Source organism: Mauremys mutica, chromosome 4 (assembly GCF_020497125.1).
Source record: "Mauremys mutica isolate MM-2020 ecotype Southern chromosome 4, ASM2049712v1, whole genome shotgun sequence".
Classification (NCBI taxonomy): Eukaryota; Metazoa; Chordata; order Testudines; family Geoemydidae; genus Mauremys; species Mauremys mutica.
This window is the reverse complement of record NC_059075.1, coordinates 104,970,521-104,990,981: the sequence shown is the minus strand read 5'-3', so window position 1 is coordinate 104,990,981 and position 20,461 is coordinate 104,970,521. Positions and strand designations below refer to the sequence as shown.

Genomic DNA, 20,461 nt, shown 5'->3' with positions numbered 1-20,461 from the left:
AATGTAACTTTGATTGGGGCTTGAGTGTGTCACTTTCTGCCACGTCCAATATCTCAGTGGACCTTCATTACTGAATCATGTTCAGAGTCTTTAGATAACTCTGTCCCATAGATAATTTCTCTGTCAGAATTTTTGCTTTATATTCCAGAGAGCATAATTTAAAGATTAGTCCTCCTATTACAGATGCTGGAAAGAGTAATGAGTAATCCTCTCTACATTGCAGCTGTTGTTTCATGTGTAATATGACCCCCCGTATTATGTCAGTGGAGTGAATCAATGCTTTCTCTGCACAATCAAAGTCTTGAGCTTATGTCAGTCCCTGTGTTGACTCGTCTTTTGCAATCAGGAGTGAATTAAAATGTACCTTCAGAACTACCTGGAGGAAAGCTTACACAGCACCTGTCAGTTCTTTCTAGCCTTAGCAAGGTCTATTTACCTTTGCTTTTAAAAACAAATGCAAACCTAGAACATGAATTATCAACCCGTAAAAAAGAAACTTCTCCCTGCCACCCATAAGAATCATGCAAAAATCTCATTATAACTATGACATTAAGATCATATTCAGCCTCCACTAGGAAAATGTCATTTTAAGGGGTCTCGGTGCATATCTGGTTTTGCAGGTGCCTGGGAATATACAGAGCTATGGACATTTAAAAAAAATACTAGAATTACATTCAGTGGGTTTCCTTTTAATGTTCATGATCGTTTCTACAATGTAAATACATTAATAAGAGGTAAAAGTAACCCTGTATAAATAATACCAAACAATAACCCAAAGTAGGGCTGTTACATGCAATAAACATAGTCTAAGAGTGCAGTGGGCCATGCATGTGTTGGTTTGGGAGTGTTTGTTGCGTGTGTGTGTGTGTGTGTGTGAAAAGTTTGCATTTATTTTTCATATTTATGGGTGTGTGTACAATTATTAGCAAGATATAATGCATGTGGAAAATACAGCATGTGGTTGTATGAAACAGAGAACTTATCTTCAGATACTGTTCTGTGATTCTATACCAGATGGCGCTTTCTTGCCATTTGCTGCTTTTTCTCACCTTTCAAAACTGGACACACAGCTTTCGGGTACAGTGCTCAGGTACTACAGTGATGAGAGTGGTCTCAAAGCTTGGATACACACACTACCGTTTGCCACCCTGGATGCATTGGACAGACATTGGCTATAATGAACAATTTTGCTGAATTAAGTAGATTTCAAAGTATTTTTCTATTCTTACCCATTTTGCACAACCCCAGACACTGTTGTGCACACACACACACATAATAGTAGAAGTAGTACTGTGTTTTCCTCACCATTTGAGACACATATAGTGAAAATTACATATAATTTGTTTTACAGTAGATTCCAGAGGCCCTGACCAAGATTTAAGGCCCCATTGTGCTAGGCACCATACACAAGTGGAGAGACCATCCCAAACCACAATATAGAGCACTACTATTGTGAAACTATGGCTCACGTAATCTCTCCATATCAAAGCTACAGGTTTAGAATACTTGATCAAAACAAGATCATATTCCTCAACACCTAAGTATTTTTATTATGATTAACTTGTCCCATTCTGCTTTCCCATATGAAGAGCCTTGGAATAAAAAGTGGTTGTTCTTTGGTGCCCATGAGCATCACAAAAGAATGGCAAAATGAACAGTCCACAAAAGAAAATGGCATCTTAGAATTCACGAGATAATGTCTGACTCTGCTTGATACACTGGTGAAAACTGGTGGTGGAAATACAGTGAATGAACCTGCAGGTATGACTGATGGGAGCTCAGAACGTTATTGTCCATCTCTGTGTATTCACTATAAAAAAGAGGTAAAACATTATGCAGTGTAATCTTCTAAGATTAGATTAAGGTTAAGGTTAAATTAATTTAATCTTAGATTAAGATTAAATTAAGGTAAAAGGAGTTCCAGCACCTTGAAACATGCCAACAACCAGTGTAATGTGTAGTCTAGTGGAGTAGCAGAGGCCTCAGGTGAACCACAGAACAATCTGTGGGAAAAGAGGAACACATGGAGATCCTCCACATTGGCTAAGAATATCAGGAGTTCCTCAATAAGCAAACACCATCACTACTTCATTGTTATCCAGTGCAGAGTCTTAAAGTTTTAGTTCGTTTTAGTCTCGCTATGCTTTAAAGGTGCCACCATGTAGAGCATTCGAAAGCAATAACAAGTCTGGTAGAACTTTTCAGTGAGTAAATGAAAGATTAGCGAGACAAACTGGGTGAGGTAACATCTTTTAGTGGAACAACTTCTGTTGGTGAAAGAGACAAGCTTTCAAGCTACACAGAGTTTTTCTTCAAATTTGGGAAAGGTACCTCACCCGTCTTGTCTCTCTAATATCCTGGGACCAACGTGGCTACAACACTATTGCAAATAACTGAAAGATTGGCAGGAAGTAGTAGTAATCATAGTTTCTGCTAACTGTGCTTGGGGAAAGCTCTAGACATAGTGCCATATAAAAAGTCAAGGTCAACAGCTGCAATTCTTCTTTCACACCAATGTAAACCATAGGTGAGTCCACTGAAGTCAGTTGAGTTCCACTGATGGAAAACCACTGTACGAGGAGAATCAGGGATACTGTATGTATCTGGGAGGAAGTACTGGTCCACATCAACTAACTTGGAGATGGGTTATGAGAGGAAATTGGATTTCAAACCAGCTTGTCTTCAGCATCTTAGCTACGTACTCCAGGCAATAACAGGAGATAATTTTTGTCCTCATCTAAATACTGTGTTTTAGACCAGGAAATGCACAAACTTTTGCCCTCCTCAGAGATGATTCTACTCCTTGTGCAGTCTGATAAAAGTTCTCAAGAGAATAATGGTCCTGAGCTCCTTGAGTAGCAATTAAAAAGAAGGTTTTCTGGAAAGCAAGATAACTCTTTACTAGAAAGTGTGGGTGTAAATTCACTTCCATAATTCTTAACAAAAGTGGCATTATGTAATTCGTTTAATCATTATCTACTTCCATAGGTAGCCTGCAGTATCTTGAAATCCTGCCTTTTCTTATTCCCTTTTCCTCTGTTAATGTTAGTAATGATATTGTCTTTAATAAGAGCTACAGAGTTTGCAAACCTTCCATTTATTGAATGTTAGCTTATACATTTGCTTTCAAACCCTTGTGTTTTCCCTTCAATAACAGATAATTCATTTTCACTTTGTTCCTCAGATTCTAAACATGTCCATCATTTCCTCTAATAACTAAACAGCCACTGCCAAAAAGACAAGGAGATATTTTTTCCAGTTCATTGAACATGATATTCTCAAAGGCTAGACTCCCTTGAAACATCAAAAGGGAACTACTATTTTCTATCTCTTACAATATCTTATGGAAGACATATGGCCAACAATCCTTGTGTTGTGATGTATTGTTTCCCGCAGGTAATCGAGTGCCTTCATATCATTAAAGCAGTGCTAGGCTTGGTCTACACTACCGACAGGGCTGGCACAATCCATTAGGCGACCTAGGCGGTTGCCATGGGCACTAACATTTGGGGGGCGGCGACCGCAGCAGCCAGATCTTTGGCCGCCCCAGTCGTTGTTGGTATTTCGGGGGTGGGACGTTCCGCCACCTAGGGCGGCAAAAAAGCTGGCGGTGCTCTTGACTACCGACTTATGTTGACATAACTATGTTGCTCAGGTGTATGGAAAATCCACATTTCTGAGTGACACAGTTATACTGACCTAACCCCTGGTGTACACAGCACTCTGTCGATGGGAGAGCTTCCTCCATCAACATAGCTACTGCCTCTCAGGCAGGTGGAGTACCTACGCCAATGGAAGATGCTCTCTCGTATGCATAGGTAGCTTCTTCACTAAGCGCTACAGCAGTGCAGCTGCAGCACTGTAAGTGTAGACAAGCCCTGATACTCAAGACACCTGATTTCTAGTCCTGGCTCTGCCACTGGTTCATTATATGACTGTGAGTAAGTCACTTGACTTCTGTGTGCTATAATATCCCATTGTAAAACAGGGATGCTAATCTCTCCTACCATGTTGAAGTTTAATGAATGTTTGTAAAGTGCTTTGAGATCCTTGGATGAAAGGTGCTAATCGAAGGGAAAAGAATTATTTTACCCAGAGTACTCAAGAGAATTGCTGAGAGGGAGAACACTATAAACTAGGGCTGCACTAAACTTTTGTAACAGATCCTGTAAACTCAAGATTACATTTGCTGAATAGTTTGTGAATTTAGTAAACTTGGGCTGTGTTTGAAGTAAACCCTGCCCGGGCTATGTCATGATTTCATCTTAGTGGTTTAGCGGAATCAACCTGTGTTTCCAATCTGAAACCAGGCAAAACTCTGATATTTTAGCTGAGTTTTGCACATGTACCTGTAAAGCAAAACTGCACAGTTTCTCATAATTCTACAATGAATCAAAAGAGGACACTTGCTGAATCAAGAAAAAGGAACTTGGTACTGTGTGAAAGGTATCTGATAAAATCCATGAATTGTGCAGTTACCAAGGTTTTACATAAGAAAATACTTGAGCTAACCTTTGTATTGACAGTAGTGCTGTCAGTTGTAAGGGCTATATGGGACTGATATGCTTTGATTGATTGATTAACTACAGATTCCTCCTGGCCCTCACACATTAGAAAAGCTATCCACCTATATTTATCCCCAAATCGGATCCACCTAAGAAGTAAAGACAATAAGAAAATGGTTCATGTTATGTGAGACACATTGTCTAAGGACACACAGATCATCCAAGGTCAGGAGTTCCTCTCACCAAGAATAGAAACTGTGATATAGCACGGCCAGAGGGCAGCAGGACAGTGATAGATGGGAGATACGTAAACCCCAGGATGATGAGAGCCTTATTCCCTGTAGAGGGAAGAGCGGCTGCTACAGATTAATTAGAGCACCTGAAACCAATTAAGCCAATTAGAGTACCTGAAGCCAGTCACCTGATAAAACCTCCCTGCTACAATCAGACAGTTGGAGGAGTTGAAGCAGAGTGGTTTGGTGTTGGAGCAGAGAGCAGTTTGGAGGAGAGCAGTTTGGAGAAGTTCTGTGGTGGGCCAGAAGACTAAGACCCTACATAAAGGGAAACCCGGCTTGTGCAGAGCAGAGGGACTCTACAGACACAAGGGGTTGGGTGAAACTTGGGACAAGCGGAGAGAGGGCAGGAAGCCCCACAAGCTGAAGGGCTGGAGAGAGAAGTAGCCTAGGGGAAGGAATCGCTAGTTCATGAGACCGCTATCCCTAGGGCCCCTGGGCTGGGATCTGGAGTAGAGGGCAGGCCCGGGTCCCTCCCTCTCCACTCCCCTTTTCTGGGACACTAGTAGGACAGTTGATACCCCAGTTCAGGGGTGAGAAATGGTGTCCTGAACGCCCACAAGAGGAGAAAGTGCAGGACCCATCATAATAGTGCCAGCAGTTTGCCACAAAACTAAAATAGCTAAATGAGTGTATTGTTAATCACCTAGGCAAGAATCTCTCTTAATATGCAGATGAATAAAACCTCTTTGTTCCTCTGAACCTAGCTAAAAAAAGATCTAAGCTACCAAGTAAGGGTGAAACCCTGCTTCCTTACTTAAAGAGACCCATTGCAGATTGTGAGGGGATCAAGAGATGGGCAGGGAAGCTGCAGTTAAGTAAAATGACTGGCTGTGAGACTGAAGGTCAAATTGGACAAACTATCTTTTACCCCAAGAAATCCAAGTTGCATGTTTTCACCCCAGAGGATTAACTATACATTGTTTTCTTTGTAAATCAAATATACGGTGGATAATCTGTCTTTCACTCCAAATTAGAATCTGCACATTTGTGTGCCTTCTGGTCAGATCTATATCCTTCTAGATACGGAAAAGACTCTTGTTTGATTATAATGTGAAATGGTTAAATATAATCAAACAATGTATATCTTCCAAATTTAGACTATTATAAGAATTTTGTTGGTTTTTGTTGTAAATAATTGCTGCACTCTAGAAGTAATAGGAATTGTCTGGCACTAGGAAAAAGAAATGTTAAAAGATATAAATCAAGGTATTACTTCAGGATATTAAGAGAAAATGCTTAAATTCCAATTGACAGTAGAGGCTAATAATAAAATAAAATCTTTGAAAGAGATCAAACCTAAAAAGCCTCTGATAAGAAAAGGATTGAAGAAGTTTGTTATACACCCAATCCATCTACTTGATACCAGTGGAAGCAGCAAAGAAGCGGAAAGAGCTAACAACTAAGCACTCTCTTGGCATTTTTCTAATAGGAGTAAGAGGGTGGCCCCCTTCTATGAGCTCTGAAACTAAGGTACATAAACTAAAGACTCTCACTATGTGAAGAGTGAGAACAAGAGGCTGAACAATCCTAAATATGACCGACACTCAGACCAGCCACGTGGAAAGGTCTCTTCCCCAACTTAGGGTTAAGCAGATAAGAAGATGTGGTGAGATTTCATTGCAAAGATTGTGGTTCCCCTTTTATTTTTTAATATAAATCACCGTAGGTTAACTTGCTGAGTCTCTCTAGTGAGACCTCAAGTAACCATATTTTAGATTTGAACACCTTTGTATGTCTAAGCAAATTGGCCTAAGAGAAATTGAAAAGAAATGTTTAAAGCAATTTCTTTTAATATTCTATACTTATCTCTTTTGGACCAATTCATTCAAACTATACTAACCACACTCTTTAAAGTGCCTTAAAGACAAGAGCATCCTTGGAAGTGCGATAAATGTGTTAGGTATTAAAGAATTGAGAATTGATGTTCATAAGTAAATGTAATAAGAAATCTTGGTAATTTGGATTGTTCCGTGATATAACTGCTGAGCCTTAACTCCAGGCTGTGATGATTGTGTGCAAGGTTGTAATGTGTGTGTAGTACCCACAATTGGTTGTGTCTACCTTTCAGTGGAGAACTGTTGATTATATATTAATGTGGTTTTGGGAGAATTAATACAGTAACTCCTCACTTAATGTTGTAGTTATGTTCCTGAAAAATGCAACTTTAAGTGAAATGATGTTAAACAAATCCAATTTTCCCATTAGATTTAATATAAATGCAGGAGGTTAGGTTCCAAGGAGTCTGTTTTTGAAGTTTTGGGGTTTTTTTTGTTTTTTTGTTTTTTGAAGAATTGCGACTTTGAGGTCTGTTATTGGCCAGAGAGATTGAAGTGTTCTCCTACTGGTTTTTGAATGTTATGATTCCTGATGTCAGATTTGTGTCCATTTATTCTTTTGCATAGAGACTGTCCTGTTTGGCCAATGTACATGGCAGAGGGGCATTGCTGGCACATGATGGCGTATATGACATTGGTAGATGTGCAGGTGAATGAGCCCCAGATGGTGTGACTGATGTGGTTAGGTCCTATGATAGTGTCCCTTGAATAGATATGTGGACAGAGTTGGCACTGGGGTTTGTAGCAGGGTTTGGTTCTTGGGTTGGTGTTTTTGTTGTGTGGTGTGTAGTTGCTGGTGAGTATTTGCTTCAGGTTGGGGAGCTGTCTGTAAGCGAGGACTGGCCTGTCTCCCAAGGACTGTGAGAGTGAGGGATCGTCCTTCAAGATAGGTTGTAGATCCTTGATGATGCTCTGGAGAGGTTTTAGTTGAGGGCTGTAGGTGACGGCTAGTGGCATTCTGTTACTTTCTTTATTGGGCCTGTCTTGTAGTAGGTGACTTCTTGGTACACTTCTGGCTCTGTCAATCAGTTATAACATTCAAAAACCAGTAGGAGAACACTTCAATCTCTCTGGTCACTCAGTTACAGACTTCCAAGTTGCAATTCTTCAACAAAAAAACTTCAAAAACAGACTCCAACCTGAAGCTGCAGAACTGAAATTAATTTGCAAATTAGATTAGGCCTGAATAAAGACTGGGAGTGGTTGGGTCATTACAAAACCTAAACTTAATTTCTCCAATACTAATTTCTCCCTACTGTTACTCACACCTTCTTGTCAACTGTCTGTAATGGGCCAATCTCTTACTACTTCAAAAGTTATTTCTCCTCCTTTGGTATCTTGCTGTTAATTGATTTATCTCATTAGACTGACTTAACACTTGGTAAAGCAACCCACATTCTTTCATGTATTTATACCTGTTCCTGTGTCTTTTACTTCATATAGCTGATGAAGTGGGTTCTAACCCATGAAAGCTTATGCCCATATAAATTTGTTAGTCTTTAAGGCGCCACAAGGACTCCTTGGTTTTTTGGGGTTTTTTTTGGTTTTTTACAAGTAACTGTGTTAACCCCCCAAGTATCTTAGCTGCTAATATTAGTACTTCTTGCCTGTTTGACAATGTATTAAATATGAAGACTGTCTAAATATTTGTGGGTTACTGGGCGTTATGTAGTCATATGACTTTTATATAACACCTTATAAAGCAATATGGTGTATTTTTTTAAGTACTTTTCTCCTAGCCAGTAAAACCAGTTTAATACATGCATTGGTTGCAGGCATTATTTTCTGATTACCTGAAATAATCTGGTTAATTATCACTTGCCTGTGGTAGTCTAAAGTCTGCTGCCCATATGCATGTGACTAAAGCAGACAGATTCAGTGGGAGTTTGATTGGGCTTTAGACCTAAATGATTTATACCTACATTGGGGAAACTTGCTTCACCTTTGGCTTTTCACAGTAGTTTGGATTTTAGGGACAAATTCTGGTTTGTTACACTGGTGGAAATCTGAAGTATTCTCTGGGTTTACACTGGACCTGTTTTGTTAAATCTCCTGATTTCATTTATGCTTAGAATATTTACACTTTAAAAAGGGAAAGGGCAACAGCAGTAATAGCATGCCTTTGTGAAAAGGTTACTCCATTTAACCCACGGACCCAACAAACAAATTTCTCCTTCCCTTCCTCTACCATGTGCATAAATCATTAGATATGAGAACATGTTGCAAGGCTCATTTTAAATTCAGTTAGAAACAATTTGTAGCTGTATTAATACACATCACTTGTAATGGCGTTTCATCCCAAAGAGATCTGGCATAGAGCCTTGTTGGTGGTTGTCATGTTCATAAAAATTGAATTTCTGCCTGAAAGCATGTGGGGCTGCTGCGGTTGCTTCAAGATTTTATCAGTAATCAACTTGGAATAGGCATGAAATCATGACGGGTGTAGAGAAAGTAGATAAGGAAGTGTTGTTTACTACTTCTCAGAACACAAGAACTAGGGGTCACCAAATGAAATTAATAGACAGCAGGTTTAAAACAAATAAAAGGAATTATTTCTTCACGCAATGCACAGTCAACCTGTGGAACTGCTTGCCAGAGGATGTCGTGAAGGCCAAGACTACAACAGGGTTAAAAAAAGAACTAGATAAATTCATGGAGGATAGGTCCATCAATGGCTATTAGCCAGGATGGGCAGGAATGGTGTCCCTAGCCTCTGTTTGCCAGAGCTGGGAATGAGCGAGGGGCTGTATCACTTGATGATTACCTGATTTGTTCATTCCCTCTGGGGCACCTGGTACTGGCCACTCTCCGAAGACAGGATACTGGGCTAGATGGACCTTTAGTCTGACCCGGTAGGGCCGTTCTTATGATCAAAAGGGAAGGAAAAAACAAACAAAAATACCCCAAAAGGGAATCAAAGCAAGACTCTGTCCTTGACCCACTCTTCTCTAATGCCTTTTCTCTAGGTGACTTCATCAGCTCATATAATGTAGCCCATGTCTGCATACAGGCACTGTAGTAGCATACCTATGAGCAATATAGCTATGTTGTCCTAAATTTTAAGTGTAGACCCCATAGCTTCAACTGCTGTCTCTACACTGATGAGTCACAAATCTATCATCTCCCTGCTCCTGCTCCTGCAGTTTGGCCTGCCACTATGTTGTCTTCTCGTACAAGCCTCTCCATTGACAACTTAACATTTCCAAAACTGAGCTCCTTTTCTTGCTCCAGACTCCCCTCTTTTCTCCATCGCTTTAGAAAACACCACCATCTTCCTTGTCACACGGCTGCCTGAGCTGCCCCAGAGCCAGGTCCACTGGCCACTGCAAAAGTCATGGAGGTCACAGAAAGTCACAGAATCCATGACGTCCATAACCTCCGTGACAAACTCACAGCTTTACCCATGGTGTAAAGTGATATTGCGTATTTGCATTGTAAACATCTGTAATTGTGTACCAAACTCACCAAACAGGAAAAGAAGCATTAATGAACATAAAGGGCTTGTCCTGCATATAAGATGACCCAATGAAGGTCAGTGAGGTATTATGTAGCATCAAAGGAGAGAGGGCCTGTTGATTGTATTCCTAACTCCCTCCAGGAAGGGGAGACCTATGCATGAATTCATCCCATCAGTTTGGATTCTGGAGTGGAGGGGATAAAAATTTCTCACAAGGAGAAACTGAATCTGTTTTATGCTGTCTGGACTCCAGGGGGCAAAGATTCCTAAACAAAAGCAAAAAGATCCCCATGATTCTTGGCATGGGTTAGCCCTGAAAGACATTTTGGACTGACAAATTACTTCAAATCTATCACCTTTTGAATCACAGACTGAAACTCATTTGTGTGTATATATGCTTGCTTGCTTTAACCTGTAAATAACTCTCTCATTTCTTTTTTCCTCGTTATTAAACGTTTAGTGAGTTTGTTACAGGATTGTCTACAGGCGCTGTCTTTAGTGTGAGATGTAAGGTACAAATTGACCTAGGGTAAGAGACGGGTCTCCTGGGACTGGGAGCAACGTGAATATTTTGTGATCTTTGGTGTAAGTGACCATTTATCACTAAGTCCAGCATGCCTGGGTGGTAATATAGACTGGAGTGCCCAAGGGGACTGTCTGTGACTCCACTGCAAGACTGGTACAGTGCTTCGGGAGTTCATATTTGTTACTAGGTTGGTGAAATCTAATTATAGAGCATACCACCAGCTTGGGGTGTCTGCTCTGCTTTTGGTTAGCACTCTCGGTTGTGAGCTACTCCAGACAGCATGACACTGTTCTTTGAATTCCTCCAGTAGCTCTTCCTTCTCTACCAAATCGAATACAAGTTTCTAGTCCTTGCCTTTACGACCATTCACAAATCAGCTGCTCCCGGCTTATCTGTTCTAGTACTTTTTTTTTTTACCAGACTTCATTGTCTTTTTTTATCCACTTCTGTAAAATTGGGGCACCCTATAGTTATGAACAGTAGCCTATTGTGTACAAAATCCTTTTAATCACTTTTTCTCTTTGCTCATATAAATAAAGGCCATCAGGCGTTCTTTAGTTTTAGGGAGATGTTTTTGTCTGCTGTTTTCCAGGCTTTTAAAATCCTCTGTGGTATTTTTAAAAGATATGTAGTTAGACATTATCAGTCCAAGCAAGTCATCTACTGCCCCGTTTCTTGTTTCAGTGTTTTAAATATTTGCTGTATCAGCAATTCCACCTAGCACTTTAATTATTCCAGATGACTCAAAACATGCTGGACTTAGCTCATTAGGTTTTGATGGAGCTGAATAAAAATTCTCCAACCAAATAAAATAGTAATCACCATGGAAACAAATCAGCCAATTGCATTTGTGTGTTGGACTAATCACTGATATTTGGTACCACAAAGCTCATAACAACAACAAAAAGGGTAAGATTAGACATATAGATGATTAGATGTTTCAGAAAAATGTAAAATTACCAAAATTCTATTCCCTATTAACCTGACTAGATGGTTTTCCTACTCTAGGTCTAAGAGGAAGGCCCTGTATCTCAGATACTGTGATGTGTTAACTCTTAGCAAATGCTGACTCCTTAATAGTGATTGCTGTGCATTCAAGACATGCACAGAAATGGTCCTAGTAAGCAATACTCTAAATGTATTTTACATCCCTTCCATATAATCCATGTAGGGTAGACACCCCTCTGAAAACTAACCTAACTGCTTTTAAATCTTATTATAAAATGGCTGGAAATTAATGGTTGAGCATGATATCAAGGTACCATCACTAAAGGGTTCTCAATCTGGGGATCACAAACAGGTGTTGTGGGATCATGACCTTCCAGCACTTCATATTTCACTTAAATGGCTATAGATCCCTGCTAGGTAGAAGAGTGATCTGAGAATGGCAAAGGGGGTTGCAATAGGGGAAGGGATGAAAACTGCTGCTATAATTCTTGCTGAGAATGTTACCCACGCTGGTGTTTAACATGCCCAGAAAGCTCTGTATATTCAGTGAGATCAGAGACCTTTAAATGCGGCTCTGATTGGGGGAAGATGGGGATGAGGTAAGGAGGTAGGAGAAAACGGGTAACTCAAAAAACATTTTTCTTAAATCTTCCCATAACACCTTCAAACTCAAAGTGAAACGAATCTGCTTTTTACAGCCTCTGTAGAGTCTTAAAATCAAAACATGATTCATAAATGTGTTATCCTCTGATCTGTATTTCTGGAATGATTATTATTTTTCAGGAGACAATTATTTATTTTAATTAAAGTTGTTACATATTTCCTTTTAATTGGGAGTAATCATGCAAGATGATTGCAACCTTTTCCATATTGGAACCGTCATGTTACAAAAAAAAGTTTTGCCTCCTCAACATAGCCAGGAAGAAAGCCTTGATTGTGACTCTTCCCTGGATTGCAAACTCATTACTTATGGTATGTAGCAAGTTCCAGACAGGATTTGAGTGCTTTTCAAAAGCAGATGAGTGGTATTATCTCCATTTCACAGATGGGAGAGCTGAGGCACAGACAGGTTTAAGTGACCTTTGGTGGTTCACAGGCTGGGTTAGATATGGAGAAGCATCCACCTATTCAGATGTTCATTCAAACTACCCAATTCTCTTAAGTCTGCAAAACAGGGCTGGAAAATGAGCCAGCCTTTCTCTTAGGATTTCCAGCATGTCCAGTCCTGCTTGGAAATTCCATTGGAACAGCCATTGTCTCTGTATTTTGTTACTTTCCGTTTTGATGCTGAATGGGATCTACAAGTGAAAAAATGTCCCTGAATCTTCCTCCGTCTTAAAGATTTGGCTGTTCTAAACATAGGTGGCATTTTACTGGGGAAATGTTTTTATGTCTGAACCAGCTTGCACATCACTCCTCTGGGTTTAGAATTATGATTTAATAATGCATTAAGTAGGTGTCACATAGCCTTTCGCTTCCTGCCTGTGGTGTCAGCTATTACATGATAATTAACTACTTGTTAATGCTGAAATTTAGTATCTCTGCTATTTTATTATTCACATTTTTTAATATCCTAACCAGGACTAATCCATACTATGGGCCAATGGTGTCTGGTTTTCAGTGTCGCTATGGGTAACTACAGGCATGTCCAAAGAGATGTCTGAATACTCACTGTATTGTAGGAGCTGTGAATTATGTTGAAGAGAGGTTGAATTAGACAAACAAGCACAATTTTAATCCTGAACCCATTAAACACTGGATTGCTGGTGATATGCTAATACAGTGGAAAACATAGTAGTTTAATTAATTGTCTTCTAAAACAGAATAGTGGATAGAGGGTATCCAGATAACAGATCTAGAAAATGGTCTTATCTCTTTAAGTGGGTTTTGCTACTCTTTTACCTTTTCTAATGTAATTGTGAATGTTCATATACTCTATGTAAAGTGTAATTATTTTATTTTATCTATTCTTTAACTCTTTTGTGTACCCTGCTGTGCTCTTGGCCTCAGTTATATCTTGTGTCAATGAGTTCCATGTGTTAATTATCATGTAAAAGAAATTTTCTGAATGTAGTAGATTTTGCTGTATGCTATAGTTCATTTTTTTCTGCATCACTGTTATATGATGAAATCAGCACTGTCCCTTGGTTTCTGGTGTATTTGTTGACTCACATATCTTAATGCGGTATAGTCCAGCCTTGAACTTTACAAGGAATTCCTATTAAACCCTTAGTTGCTCATATAAATCCATGTTCTTCAGAGTGGCACATTTACGGCCCTGTGCTATACATCTGTTAATTTTTTTAGTATTCCCATATAGCACAGCATGTAAATGTATGGCCCCTGAATGTGCACTTGTGGTGGAGCTCAGGTTGTTAAGAAGAACATTGATGCAGCTTTGAGGAACTGCTGTACTGTGTCAGAAGGGATTCCTCTTACTTATCTCATGCAGAGGTTACTGTGAAATCAGTTTGTAGAATACAATTTTGTGTTTAATAATACCTGGCTTTACTAACATTTTAATTTTTGAAAAAAATATAAGAAAGAAGAACATTTTAACACTCAGAGTAATAGCATTACTTAGCGTAAGTAGATTAGGATAGCTCAAAGGAGAAGGGTGATCTGGCCAACATCTAGAATAGTCTCTTCCTGAATTTTGAAGATATTACATTATCTCAGGGCTGTGACCTTTATTGCATTTTTTGGTTTTGTGTTTTCCATTTGACTTTAGAATTGTATTTGATACCATTAACTCACTGTGACATTCAAAAGAGCCAGTTGCAGCAGAAACATAATTACATTACAACCGTGGATTTCTGTTTGATCACACAAACTCAAAAGAACATTCTGGCACTCAAAAACCACTTTATGGATGGAACATGCACTACTGCTCAGAGTAAAAGAGTTTTTCCTCTTGCACTGACCATTTATAGAACAAGATTTCTGTGGAGTGTTTTGAGGTACTATAATGATAATACATTGACCTTGATTTGGGATAGAAAGCGTATGAGTTAAAAAGTAAATAATAATAATAATAATAGAAAATAACAAAAATATAAAACTAAAAGGTAAGGTACATCAAAGAAGATAAGAAAGGTGTCACAAATAACAGCAATGCACGTTGCCAGGGGTTCGTATAAAAAGAAACACAAGGAAAAGCCATGAGAGTTAAAGTGAAAATAGGAATAAATATATGATCTCATTCATAAATTTATGAATGTATTGCTTCCTTCCTTTGCCATTTTGTCCATATAGACCTTGATTCTGCATGCCATTCTATGCGGATGAGATTAAAGTGTGTGTGTATGTGTGTGTGTATATATATATGTTATAGTTCAATGCATGGCACTGGGATTTGCCTTCTCAGAACAGCTTACAGGATGGGGACAGTAAATTGTAAGCTTTCTGGGAGAGTTTTATTTTGTGTCTTTAAAGTGCCAGCAAACTTTTGTGGGGCTGGTAGAAAGAATAAATTGTAATCTTATTAATCAATTCTTAAAACTCTTGCTTGCTTTTTAATTATTAAGGATCAGGAAGGAACAGGTAGATTCTCTGATAATTAGAAGATGGCTGATTACACTCCCTCCCATAAAAGAGACAGTTTTGTTTTTTTACATTGGTTTGTAACAAATATTCTCATTGAAACTTTTGTTCCCTCTCCCCTAGGTGGTCATTGTTTCTCCTGGGGATGGAATGAACATGGGATGTGTGGTGATGGCACAGAAGCAAATGTTTATGCCCCGAAGCCAATCGCAGCTCTTGGTTCTGCAAAACCATTCTTAATTGGATGTGGGGCAGGACACTCTATGGTTCTTTGTCAGATTCCAGGTTAGACCTTACATACTGGAAGCCATAGCCATGTGAATTTGTACATCTTTGCATAGAGCTCTTCAGAAGCGTTGTGAGAGAATTATTTAATACTGGCATAACAGCCTGATGGTACAGAAGAAAATAAGGGTAAAAAACTCCTTTGTTCTGAACCCAGAATTTTAAAAAAATGAGCTAATGTGCTGAGAAAACTGTTTAATAAAGACTATGTTTATAAATATATTACCGGAAATTATTTCACAGGTTCTTTTCACAGGAGATGACATTGTTGTCCACGGGTAAAATGAATAAACGTTTTGCTTTGCTGCTACATAAATGAAGCAAGAAGGATTTTCTCCCCCAACATTTATGGTAACAAAATACAAAGTTCTTTTGGATGATTTTAGCAGTTGATAACAGATTTATGGCTTTTGCAGTGAAAGTGTTCCTTACTGATGTAAGGGTGAGCTTAGGTGGTGTCTGAGGAAGTAGTGTGAGACTGTGAGCACACATAGGGATTGTTTGGGGTTTTTTTAAATGGTGATGAGCATTTCCAGCTCCCATTGACTTTTATTGGAGTTGTGGGTGCCTCCTACTCTGGAAATCAAGCCATATTGCATAGACACCTGACAACCTCTACTTAATAGGGTTAAGAAGAAACTCTCTGGGAGCAGGTTATCCAGATATAACTGCTTGCCGCAGGTTTTGCTGCATCTTTCTTTTAAGCACTGGGTTGTGGCCACTGTCAGAGACAGGATTCTGGACTTGATGGTCCACTGGTCCAATCCAGCGTGGCACTGGCAACTCCTATGTTTCCAATGCTCCTAAAAACAGGGAGTTCTCAAAATTTCACAAGAGCATTCTCATGAGATTTCCAGCCTAATATGAACACCAAATAGATCTTGGTTAAATACAGATTAGCTGTGGTTACACTTCTCAGCCCAACAAAACCTCTGATTCCTTGAAAGTTTAGAACTTGGCCAAAACAACTTGTTCTAGGCTAGTGCTTGGTATGGAAAGTTTGGGCCTAGCAGTGACTTTTGTGGGCTGAGGTGGAGGAGAGGGAATTCCATTTTTAAAAACCTCCAACTGTTTGTGTTGAGCAGAATTTAAAAAGCTAATTTAGTGAACTCTTTTGCACACAAATATAGTGAGGAACATTAAATTGGATCTTTACCGCCCACAGTAGTTAAATTTACTGTGGTGTTTGAGATATTTCACATTCTAAGTATCGGGAATACCACTGTATGGTAAATATTCATTGTTAATGATGCCCACTGTTTCTTTTTTAAAAGCAAGTTTACTGGGGAATGAGCCTGTCAGACTAATTGCCTTATTGAACTAGAAAAAATATTTTAAATGGGTTATTAGGAAATTGCACAGGAAAATGTTCTAATGATATCCTATCAGTTCAGTCCAGTTATGAAAGAGAGAATTAGGCAATACGTATGGGCTGTAGGGCTGGACTGTCCTTATAAATGGGAAACCTTTCACCCAAGTACATACACAAGAGAAGCTCCAGAAGGAGGATATGTATTTACAAATTCGGTCACCATGTTTAGCATACTTACAACAGGTGGACTTCCCAGCCACCAAGCCGGAATCTTGAGCCAGGTTCTTTGAATATTCACGTGATCCTGAATCATGAATTTATGTTGTCATATGTTAACATTTGATTGTAGCTTTGCCTTAATGAAAAATTTCTTTTAAAAAAAATGGTAGCCAGGGCTCAGGAACTAGTTTACAGGTATTTTTCCTTGCATTTTCAATGGGAAATAAACCTGAATGCATGACTGAATAAAAGTATGAAGATGATATTCAGTAGGCTAAAGCTATTTTTAAAAATGGAGGGATAATAAAGTGGCCCAGTGCAGCCTTAAAAAGGGGGCAGAAAAGATCCTTCACCGTCCATGTACTTGGATGTATTTGCCCATAATAATGTACCATGCTGGATGTATTTACCTATGGGAATGTACCTTTTCAACCTATGAGCTTCTGAGCTACTTCTTACTGCCCAGGCTGTTCTTCATTGGTCTTCTCCTTACTACTTTCCAGCCCCTTGTCTCTCCGTTATACACACTGGGTGATTTATCATGCCTTTTTGCAGATCCTTTCCTGAAGTTTCCATCCATTCCTATCAGGTGCCACAGACCTCCCAGCCATGTTAGTTTGCCTCAGCAATCCCACCCTTCAGGGTAAGTTTGTAATCTTACTTGATCTTCTTGATCTTCTAACTTGTGTACATCCCTTAAAACTGACTGGTCTCTAAGAGGGTCCCATATTGTCCACTCATGTGGGTTATTTATGTGTTAGCGCTGTGATTCAGTTAAGAATTACCCATACAAATTCACAAAAGTAAATGTTATTTATTAAGTTACATAGCATTTGCTCCTTCAACCACATAAAATGGAAACACCTCAAAAGGATTGCAAAAACTCCTTTTAAACAAGTCTCCTCAGAGGTTAATTTTACTTTATTCTATAAACTAGGTTCAGTGGGGGCAAGTGACAAAAGTCCATAGATAAGTAAAAAAAACCCCAAACCATGGAAACCTTGGAGAAGGGTCAGAATCGGGGACGGGGGGTGGCGGGGGAGGGGGACGTGCGCCGTTATAGAAGGGATAAGGGAGAGACAAGAGAACGTGGAGGGGGAAACAAATCAGTATCTTAGATGTGTTTGTTTGCTAATTCAAGAACTATGGAGAATAAGGAGAAAGAACTTGCAGTGCTAGTTAATAAACACAGCTCTGACATAGTTAGCATTACACAGACTTGGTGAGATAATGTGCATGACTGGAATATTGGTATAGAAGGGTACAGCTTGCTCAGGAAGGACAGGCAGGGGGAAAGGGAGGTGGTGTTGCCTTATATATTAAAAATGTATACACTTGGACTGAGGTCGAGATAGAAATAGGAGACAAACTTGTTGAAAGTCTCTGGGTAAGGATAAAAGGGGTAAAAAAAAGGGTGGTGTCATGGTAGGGGTCAACTACAGACCACCTAACCAGAAAGAAGAGGTGGAGGAGGCTTTTTAAAAAAAAGAAAACTACTAACAAAATCATCCAAAGAACTTGGTGGTGATGGGGGACTTCAACTACCCAGATATCTATTGGGAAAATATTATAGCAGGGCACAGATTTTCCAACAAGTTCTTGAAATGTATTGGAGACTATTTTTTATTTCAGACGGTGGAGAAAGCTACCAGGGGAGAGACTGTTTTAGATTTGATTTTGACAAATAGGGAGGAACTAACTCGTAGAGAGTTTGAAAGTGGAAGGCAGCTTGGGAGAAAGTGATCATGAAATGGTAGTGTTCATGATTCTAAGGAATGGTAGAATGGAAAACAGCACAATAAACATAATAGATTTCAAGAAGGCAGACTTTTAGCAAACTCCAGGGGTTGGTAGGTAAGATCCCATAAGAAGAAGTCTAAAGGGAAAAACAGTTCAAGACAGTTGACTGTTTTTCAAGATACATTATTAAGACCACCCTGGCATAACTAGGAGATCTTCAATTATCTGAAACTCAAAAAAGAGTCCTACAAAAAGTGGAAACTAGGTCAAATTACAAAGGATGAATATAAATAAATACCACCAATAGGTAGGGACAAAATAGCAAGGCCAAGGCATAAAACAAGGTTAAAATAGCTAAAGACATAAAGCGTAACAAGAAAACATTCTATAGATACATTAGAAGCAAGAGAATAATCAAGGACAGGATAGGCCCATTACTCAGTGAGCAGGGAGAAAACAATGACAAAAAAAGTGTAAATGGCAGAAGTGCTAAATGACTTATTTGTTTCGGTTTTCACCAGAAATGTGATTGGACATCTAACACAGTGAATGCCAATGAAAATGAGCTCGAATAAGAGGCTAAAATAGGGAAAGAAGAAGTTAAAATTACTTAGACTAGTTAGATGTCTTCAAGTCACCAGGGCCTGATGAAATACATCCTAGAATAATCAAGGAGTTGCCTGAGGAAATATCTGAGCCATTAGCGATTATCTTTGAAAAGTAATGGAAGATGGGAGAGATTCCAGAAGACTGGAAAAGGGCAAATATAGTGCTAATCTAAAAAAAGGGGAATAAGGACAACCTGGGGAATTACCGACAGTCAGCTTAACTTCAATGCCTGGAAAGATAATGGAGCAAATAATTAAACAATCAGTCTGCAAACATCTAGAAGATAATAAGGTGATAAGTAACAGTCAGCATGGATGTGTCAAGAACAAATCATGTCAAACCAACCTAATAGCTTTCTTTGTCAGGGTAACACACCTTGTAGATGGGGGGGAAAGGGTAGATGTGGGATATCTTCACTTTAGTAAGACTTTCAATACTGTTTCGCAAGACCTTCTCATAAACAAACTAGGGAAATACAACCTAGATGGAGCTACTATAAGGTGGGTGTATAACTGGTTGGAAAACCATTCCCAGACAGTAGTTATCTGTGGTTTACAGTCAAGCTGGAAGGGCATATCAAGGGAGGTCCCACAGGGATCTGTTCTGGGTCTGGTTCTGTTCAAAATCTTCATCAGTGAGTAAGATAATGGCATAGAGAGTACACTTGCAATGTTTGAAAATGATACCAAGCTGGGAGGGGTTGCAAGTGCTTGGAAGATAGGATTAAAATTCAGATGATCTGGACAAACTGGAGAAATGGTCTGAAGTAAATAGGATGAAATTCAATAAGGACAAATGCAAAGTACTCCACTTAGGAAGACATAAAGAGTTGCAAATACATACAAAATAAGAAATGATTGCCTAGGAAGGAGGGATCTGGGGGAGTCAGTGGATCACAAGCTAAAAATTAGTCAACAGTGTAACACTGTTGCAAAAAAAAGCAAACGTCATTCTGGGATGTATTAGCAGGAGTGTTGTGGGCAAGACATGAGAAGTAATTCTTCCTCTCTACTCCATGATGATTAGGCCTCAACTGGAGTATTGTGTCCAGTTCTGGGCACCGCGTTTCAGGAAAGATTTGGACAAATTGGAGAAGGTCCAGGGAAGAGCAACAAAAATGATTAAAGGTCTAGAAAACATGATCTATGAGGGAAGATTGAAAAAATTGGGTTTGTTTAGTCTGGAG

General features: G+C 39.2%; 1 protein-coding gene across 1 annotated transcript in view; it reads left to right on the top strand.

The window, feature by feature from the left end:
- Window positions 1-15,557, top strand: part of SERGEF (secretion regulating guanine nucleotide exchange factor) — a 245,359-nt gene extending 229,802 nt beyond the window's left edge. Inside the window, exon 11 of the mRNA XM_045016967.1 lies at window positions 15,234-15,557. Within this exon, the coding sequence (XP_044872902.1) occupies window positions 15,234-15,400 (167 nt within the window). The 3' untranslated portion in view covers window positions 15,401-15,557. The remainder of the gene's footprint in view (window positions 1-15,233) is intronic.
- Window positions 15,558-20,461: the final 4,904 nt, after the last annotated feature.